Source organism: Dendronephthya gigantea, unplaced genomic scaffold (genome assembly GCF_004324835.1).
Source record: "Dendronephthya gigantea isolate DGI-Jeju-01 unplaced genomic scaffold, DenGig_1.0 000199F, whole genome shotgun sequence".
Taxonomy (NCBI): domain Eukaryota; kingdom Metazoa; phylum Cnidaria; class Anthozoa; order Malacalcyonacea; family Nephtheidae; genus Dendronephthya; species Dendronephthya gigantea.
This window is the reverse complement of record NW_021163209.1, coordinates 157,135-165,916: the sequence shown is the minus strand read 5'-3', so window position 1 is coordinate 165,916 and position 8,782 is coordinate 157,135. Positions and strand designations below refer to the sequence as shown.

The 8,782-nt window shown below is 36.3% G+C and overlaps 1 protein-coding gene across 1 annotated transcript; it reads left to right on the top strand.

Annotated features, from left to right (window-relative positions):
- Nucleotides 1-5,506: 5,506 nt before the first annotated feature.
- Nucleotides 5,507-7,907, top strand: LOC114539328. The gene is made up of 2 exons (XM_028559955.1): nt 5,507-5,630; nt 6,733-7,907. Exons 1-2 carry the CDS (start codon nt 5,621-5,623, stop codon nt 7,905-7,907), a joined length of 1,185 nt encoding a protein of 394 aa, XP_028415756.1. The 5' UTR covers nt 5,507-5,620.
- Nucleotides 7,908-8,782: the final 875 nt, after the last annotated feature.

Here is an 8,782-nt window from a genome sequence, read left to right as displayed (position 1 = left end):
CATTAATATTTAGTATACATATACAATTTAATAACGTATACGACGTATAGCTACATGGCAGTATCTGTCGAGAAATTTAGGCCTGTGGTCCCACTATGTATATCTAACAGATAAAATAGTTTCATGTATCGTCAAAAGTAGCGGATTCAGGGTAGGCTAAGTCAGAACTCAGAATAAATTGCACCGTCTAATTTAAAATTTAAAATACCTAAATATAATATTGTAATGCTATATATACCATAGTAAACGGTTATTCATTTCTAAGGAATATTTTCGCATAGAAAACCTACTAATATAATTGCAATTAAGTAAGAGCTGTAGTAATCAGTCTCTGGATCAGCCGCTTCAGTCAAACATGGAATTTGTAAAATAACTAAATTGCAAACGGGTAATTACAACGCCCGGGTGATTATTATATGTAATATAGCAGAATGCATGTTATCGAATCTGTTAATTGTCATAAATTCATTATTTAGGTTTTTAGTTTAGGTGGGGCAAACCGAGACCGCGGGTATAATGGAGGAATGACCTCTCACTATTTCGAGAAAAGTTTATGAAAATGTCGACCCATACGAACTGCATTTAAACCATCAAGCAGTTTCTAAAAGGACTTCACCGATAAGGTGTTAAGGTGTTAACTTACAATTATCTTCCATTGGACTCGGCGCGCCCCCTCAAAAGAGTAGGCTACAATTTTTAGAATTATTTTTAAGTGTATGTAGATAGTAAAATTCCTATAAATTAACGCGTATATAATACTTTTTGAAACTTTATACAGATTGATTTGAATTAAAATCATTGTTTACGATATCAGTAAAAAGATTGTTCTGGTTTTCATTCTTTTAATTTCCTGACGCGCGAGACAGGAAAGTTTCTGCTTTCCAAGTGTTTCCTATCAAAAAACTTAAAATATATTGTTCACTGACTGGATACTCCGAATTGAAAAAATTATGGCAGAGGTGTCAAAAAGGCCCTAGACGAAACGAAACGAGACGAAACGAGACGACACGAAACGAAACAATCAAAGTTTTCCGTTAACTTTACTCATCAAAATTTTCGGTTAATTTCAGCACATATTTTCAAATTCAGGAATTGAAAGCCTGCAAATCAAATAAAAAAACAACCTTTTGCTGAGATATATCACTATATTGTGAAATTTCGCCCGTTGCTACAGCCGACAGACTGCAGGGAGGCTAGGATTGGCTAAAGCACACAGGAAGGTCGAGTTTAAAACAGTCTTTATAAAGCAGAATTTCTTGTTATTTTCAGATACGCATTGCAAATTTGTCCTTGTGAAATATGTCAATCAAAATTGCGGAAATAAACCGGTGCTTTTTGGGTAATAGTTTGAAGTGTACAAACGATTGAGACGAAGAGGAAAACCATGGTTTGGAAAGAAAATTATATTTGAACAATTATATGTAGATGACACCAATCAAAGATTTGTGAAACATGAAAAATAACAATTGTGAATAATAGTTGTTTTGAACGACGACCAGTGCATTTTCAACTTTAAAAAACCTGCATTTTAAAGTTTCACTTTTTCTCACTGTGCGACACGTGACCCTACAAAAAAGTAAGAATGGGAAGTAAAAAATATTGCAAACTCAAGACCTTATTTTTAAACACACGGATCGCGTACCATTTCCCTGAATTTATCACGTAAACGTTGCATAATATTTTTGTCTTCTTTAGGCGATGGTTCCTTTTCAATCTGCAGACCCTCTTCGCTCGACTCGAGCGATGCCGATGCCGATGGCGTGACGATTTTCACCTGTGGGACTTTCTCTGCAATCTAAAATTGAGATTGAGAAAATTGAGAAAATACTACAGCAATATATTATTAAACTATTGTTGGAAACAAATAGTCTTCTTTCCAAAAAGATAAGTTTTATCGTAGAAGTAATTCGGTATAATTATTAGCTATAATTTATACTATGAAAAATTTCATACTCAAAAGGAAGCAAACTCGCATCTGCTCCACTCTACTCTACTCTTAATTTCAAAATTAGTTTTCTGCGATGCACTATTGCATTATACAGCGGTACGTAAAAGAAATACATAAACTATAACTACATATACTATTCTTTCGATCACGCGTTTTTTGCCTAGGAGATTAGGGTGTTTTAAAGAGAAATTTGCCCCGTGACTCAAATTATCTGTGCGGCCCAGTTAATAACTATTAAGATTTCAAATCTCTCTAATAATATTCGAGCAGCAATAACAAACCTGTTTTTGACGTTCTGATAAACCACTTTGATATTCCAAATGTTTGGCAAATGACGTACTAGGCAGCTCTACCCAAGCAAAAAACAACAAAGTAAATCTAAAGGCATCAAAACAAAAACCTGCGCCCACCGCTCCCTCCCCGCTGCAGGGTTCGTGCAGAAAAATTGCCTTTTGTTTAAAATATATTCAAAAATTTTCAACGTAATGCATGTTTGAAGACTGCATATAGTAAACAATGTTGGTATAAGAAAATTTTAAATATTATACATGCAGTATGTATTGATATAAGAAATTTTCGAGGTTTTGATAATGTTAACAAATATCAAATAGCAAAAATGCAAAATAATGGGCATACACCAGCCTTTACAGTTTACATTATGCTTTCAGATTCAGCAATCAAGATTTCTATGCATGGAATTGCCAATTATATATACATTATTTCATATAATTGCATGGGCCAAAATTATGTATACCGTTCATTCCTGTATTACTTGTTGCTGCTGACGCACAATCCTGTATAGCCAAGTAACAGAGTATTAGTAATAGAGTTCATTACAGTATAAACTTTCAGTGGACTATTTAACAAATAGATTACAATGAACCGTTGTCTGTTCAGTTATAGATACACGGTATGACGTCATATGTGATAAGAACAAAAAAAGTGGCCACGAGCCGCCGGGGCGAGTGGTCACTCTTTTGTTCTTATTACATATGGCGTCATACAGTGTATCTATAACTGAACAGACAACGGTTCATTGTAATCTATTTGTTTTATATAATAAAACTGAAAAAAATCCAAAATTAATTGAATTATTTGTTTGTAATTTAAAAACAAGAAAATTGCTGTGACGTCATTCCGTGCGTCTGTCCTCTTATAGATCATGGCTCTCGACCAATGAAATTGCCTGAATTCTTTACGTTATTATATAACATCATGTATATGTCGACAAAAAATTGGAGAATAACGACAGGATATTATGTATGTATGTATGAAAAGTATGCATGAAGTGCTGTTGCTGGGTTCTAAACTATACTTATTATAAGCACAATTTATTAAGGGAGGACTTACATCTGTCATAGACTCCACTGAGACAGCAACTTTTAAATTCTTATAATCTGCACGATTTCGTACGGTCACTCCTGAAGTATAAAGGATGAATATATATGCTAATTTCTTAATTTTTTTTCAATACGATGAAACAGATCGACTTTTGCAATGTGAACAGATAGAGGGGATGTTTCAAATAGCTAAAAGGGAGCTTTTCAATCATGCTCGGAATGGTATATATGCATGATAGATTTCTTATATACATAGTGTATATTGGTAGAGTAAATATTGTTCCCGAATTATCCTCTGTAGAAATCGCGGACACAATTAATCTATTGGAATTTTAGTTTAGGAATGTGTAAACCAATCCTCTTATTAAGGAAATTTTAGAAAGTGATAATAACGCGCTATAGTTGTGAACATGAACCTGGAATGGTCTGTTTTATGGTCGCTCTTGCTACTCCGGACAACATGGCTGCTAATCCAGCCGGAATGTACGATCCGCCCTCCTCGTCGTCACTTGACCCACTATCACCTTCAACACTGTGCGCTACCTGAAAAACGATGCTAGCTTAATACCTTTGCTACGATGCTATATAGCTTAACAAATTCCTAAGCTACACCGAAAATGTTCAACTGTATAGACTGCTTTCATAAGTGCCCTTTCCAAACGTGTTCAGCACACAACTTTCCCGAAACTTTTTTGAAAGGTTCCTTGTATAGTTCTGGGCCACATGCATCCACATGCATTTCATGACAACTAGTATCTTAATTGGGTAACTTTATTTCTGTTGAGGTTAAACTTATAAACATGAAGCACCTACTTGACCATGAATAAGATTTCGAAGATATTTTATTTTTTGTGTTCTTCCAACCTGTTCCAGATATTCATTTCGTAGTTTTATCATTCTAGAAACGAATACCAATAAACGATAAAAACGTGATTATACACCATAATATAGTGAAAATATACACTATATACTGAAACAAACATATAACAGTGAGCATTGGTGGGTGATTGTACAGCAAAAACGTGTATGGAGCAAAGGTTAATGATTACTATAGTTGAAGATCCCATCGTCTCGGTGATTCTGTAGCAAACCAACAATGCTGCACTAGGCTACGGAATATACACTGCGTACTTTCCCCCCGGCACCCTGTAATGTACCAACACATCATGACCAAGCTAGTATATTAAAAAATCGTAGGAGGCTAGTGCGAAGCGAAAATAACCATACACCTGCATAAAAACGACTTTTAATGCAGTTCTTGATTTGTATACCACAGCTTAATTCCATTTAATATAGCAAAAATTATCCTGTTTTTTCTAAATGACTAGCCCGATTGGAATTAGCTATTAACCGGTTTAGTGCTTAACGAAATCCCTGCAGAGTGGAAAGACCACGATGAGACTCATGGGCAGGATTCTAATTTGCTATATAAATGCAGCTTTTTTCGTTTTAATATCAAATTTACTATGTCGAATATTGCCCTCATGCTTAAGCCAAATCGAAATCACCATCACTTTTGAAGTAATTAATTGATAACAGCACTATATCAATTAATTACTACAATAAATTTTTGTTGTAAATTATTTCTCAATTCCAAGAATCGCTCTTCCCAGAACTTGGAAATTTGCGGGGTTGCGGGTTTATTGCAGGTGCGGCAGTTGCTAAGGTCTTATTATTCGTCTATTAACGTTTGTAAATGAATGATCTATGTAGTAACATCAATCAAATTACTCAGAAAGATGCCCCGATTTTCTGAATGCTGGCGCTGTGGCAATTCTATGAGTGTTGGTATTAATTGTAACCTGTGTGGTATTGCCAAATACTGCAGTGAAAAATGTCAAAAGTATGACATATTCCGACACGAAGCTGAATGCCTACCGGCGTCGATCCTCAGAACATGTACGGCCTGTAGAAAAAGTGGTCCAAATCTTAAAGCATGCACTGGATGCTACCAAACTCACTACTGTAATGCAAACTGCCAGAGAAACAATTGGGAAAGACACAAGATCGATTGTTTGGAAGTCAAGGAGTCGGTAGAAGCGACAGCCAAACTTATTTTGGCAAATTATGTCGTACGTTCTGAGGAGACCATGGCGTCCTGCGATTATTTCTATTGGGGTAACGTACCGGCCATTGATTGCCTGAATTTGATCGAGAACGAGAGCGCAGCGTACGGTTTTGCGTTGAAAGTTCTTCTTTTGGTGTCGGCGACTTACGAAACCTGGCGTTAACGTGTGCTTCTTTGCCAGATTCATACAGCCACAAGGTATTGTTTACCTTGAACGACAAAGAGAGCTGCGTTTTGGCAAGAATTGTACTGTTGCTTTATATCATGAACGGAGGTGAGCAAACGTATAGACTTGCACCACAGTGGTGCTGGTGTGCCTTACTAAAACGATTATAGCTAGGGCGATATAAAATTAGAAACGTTTCCCCGCGGGAAATCGTTTTGGTTTCGAAATCGGGCAGTGTTACCAATTAACGTTTGATTTATTTTACTATAAGTATAAGCGGTAAGAATGCGAAAGGGAGTCGAGCCCACCTTTGCATGCGCGGCAACTCCAATTAAAAGACAACAGTTTAGGAACTGTAAGAAGACCATAGTTAATATATAGGGGGAGACATAGTTTGAAACATAGATTGAAATGCACAAATGCAAACATGAATAAAAATATGCCGGTATTCACACTCGGAAGTCAAGGTTGGTTATGTCTAAGATTTGAAAATTCAATAGCATGTATATACGTAGCTCTGCTTTGAAAGATGTTAGGGTCATTCCTTCGCCTAACTCTAATCAATATTGATAAATAAATTCAATATCACCGACATTCTATAGTACATTCTCTACAGCCAGGGTGTATAGAAAATGTACTTCGACTTCAAATGAGAAAATACGAGGCCAATATAATGTTGGTCAGAATCACATAACAGAACAAAGGAAAAACCGAGGGAAGAACATGTCAGAGCTTGCACTAGTTTTACGACATGTTTATTGAAAATTAAATGCAATCATACAAAGAGGTTATGGTGCGATGCCTTCAACGAGATGACTATTGTTATAAAAAACATTTTTAATGTGATCTTTTCAAAAGATTAATGCTCTACATGTCTACATTCTACATTTTTACGCCTGCTCTGTTCTCAAGCCAGTTCCATCAGTTCTGTCCTTTTTTGCGCCTCCTCGTATTAATACTTCATGTCATTTTAACATAACTAATATTACTCTGACACTATATCTCTATCGATACAAAGTTAACATCGCCGACACTTTCGTTTTTTTGCCCAAGCAAATTCTGTATAATTAGTGAAAAGTAAATATATAACATTTGCTAAAAACCGCTACTTTCAATGCAAATAGATCTGAACAAATGCTCTTTGATGGTAGATGGTATTCAAATCTAACAAAACACGAATCTCTCCTTTGAAAATCACTTTCCACTTTAGGTGAATCAGACGTTGAGAAAACCGTCACAGAAATTTGGTATTCAACATTACTCAGCGAGGGAACATATCAATGTCTTCGCGCATCGCTTCTAGAGCTCACTGGCTTGACGTCCGCAGAAAACCTACTGTCAAACACCGCTGGTTTGATAAGGGTTGAAGAATTGCAGTTTCAACAACTGCAAGATGTCTGGAAAACCTGGCTTGGTCTGCGTGTGACAGGAACAAAGTGGATTCGGAAGCAACGCGAAGAATTGATGAAAACCCAATTGTATTCTCCATACACTGAGAACGTACCAGCACAACACGCCGCTTCGGCGAAGAGATGGATAGAGCAGGGTGTTTTCAAACGAACACCAGGGCCAACGTTTGCCGAGAACCCGACAATGACTGGCGTTGATTCAAAAGCAAGATATGCACCTTATTCCTACAGCGTGCCGGAAAGCGTCTTTCCTTTTTCAGGCTGGGACTATCAGCAAGTGAAAAAGTTCAAGAGTTGCAACTGCCTCGTGACGATGTACGGCGATTACATTGAATGCATTCTACGAAACACTCTGAAGATGTTCTCCAAGAAACAAATCAGCGTCCAGGTTATACTGAGCGATTGCATGGACATTCAACAACATCTCGAGGTGAACACACTGTACGACCGAATTCTTACGTCGAACCTGATGGACTACGTATTTTTACCAAATTTGCTGAAGCTTTGTTCCGAGATGTTGAACCACGACAACGACCAAGCGACCATCATAACGGAAACTATATTGTGGTCGGATAGTATAATGCCCGAAGGAGACGTCTCGTGGCCACCGAATATGACGCGACTCCCAAAGTTAACAAAAATTGCTTCGGAAGATACCAAGCGATCATTTTTTGCCAACGACGGGGGCATAAGCGTCAGAGAATATCTGGATAACTCTCGTGAATTCCTCAACTATCTCAGAGCGATGTTTTACGCATATCGTTTACATAAAGTGGCAGAGAGTAAATCCACCGGTACGAAATCTACGATTCCTGGTATTAAAGAATTAGCAAATGAATTTAAGTTGCAACTCCGAGATGGCATTCGGAACGAAAACAGAATCGTATTTTATAAGCCGGCAATAAACAGGAGAAGAGTTAATTTTATGATGGGCCGTGAGCGATTTTTGGAGTGGATCCCACTGAAAAAAGAGTGAACTGATTCATGGAACTTTTTTGCCTGATGGAACGAATATCGTTAAACATTTCAAAAAATAATGGCCAATTATGAAAGCTTTGATTGTTAACATTTGGGACAGCCTGTAATACATTAGAAACATTACAATACAACAATAATACAGTAAGGAAACTTTATACAAACAAAATTCACATGCATAATTATTGCTCACAAACACGTTTAAGAATTAATCTTAGTACTCTGAAAGGTAGCTTGTAAAAAATAATCATGATTAATTAATTTACACATTTACACGCATGAATTTTCGCACACGAGCATGGTTTTTTATTAAAATGTATTATTTTTCAAGGTTTACATCAAAATGTGTTATTTTTCATAGTTTACATTAAAATCGCATTAAAATTATTATCATCAAATTTGATAATTTTGCCATTGCAAGAAAGACTAAAACTAATGGTGCCCTCGTTTGGGTTTTACGCCATGCATATTGCCACGCCCGGCTTCGTTCGCGTTTTTTGTCGTCTATTCCCTTTTAGAATTTAAAATTTAAAGGAGAAAAATTCACCAGTTCACCTAGAGCACCCTAAAATAGTAAGATCAGAAAGTTTGGTTGCGTATATTATTGAAACATGTAAAAAATATAGTTCTGCGAAGTTGGCAATTTTTAAATTAGCATTACGCGCGAAAAAGTCTCACTATACATTCCTAAGCGAAAGACTTTTCCGTTTCCCGAGTAATTTTAATTTATACAAAATTTGCCAATACACACGGCAATGTTTTTAACACTTTCCAATACTTCGTAATTAAACTTTCCAATCTTACTACATTTTGGGTGCTCTTTCTATTTGTATAGTGATTATTTCTTCTAATTTTAAATCTATAGTTAAAGAGGGT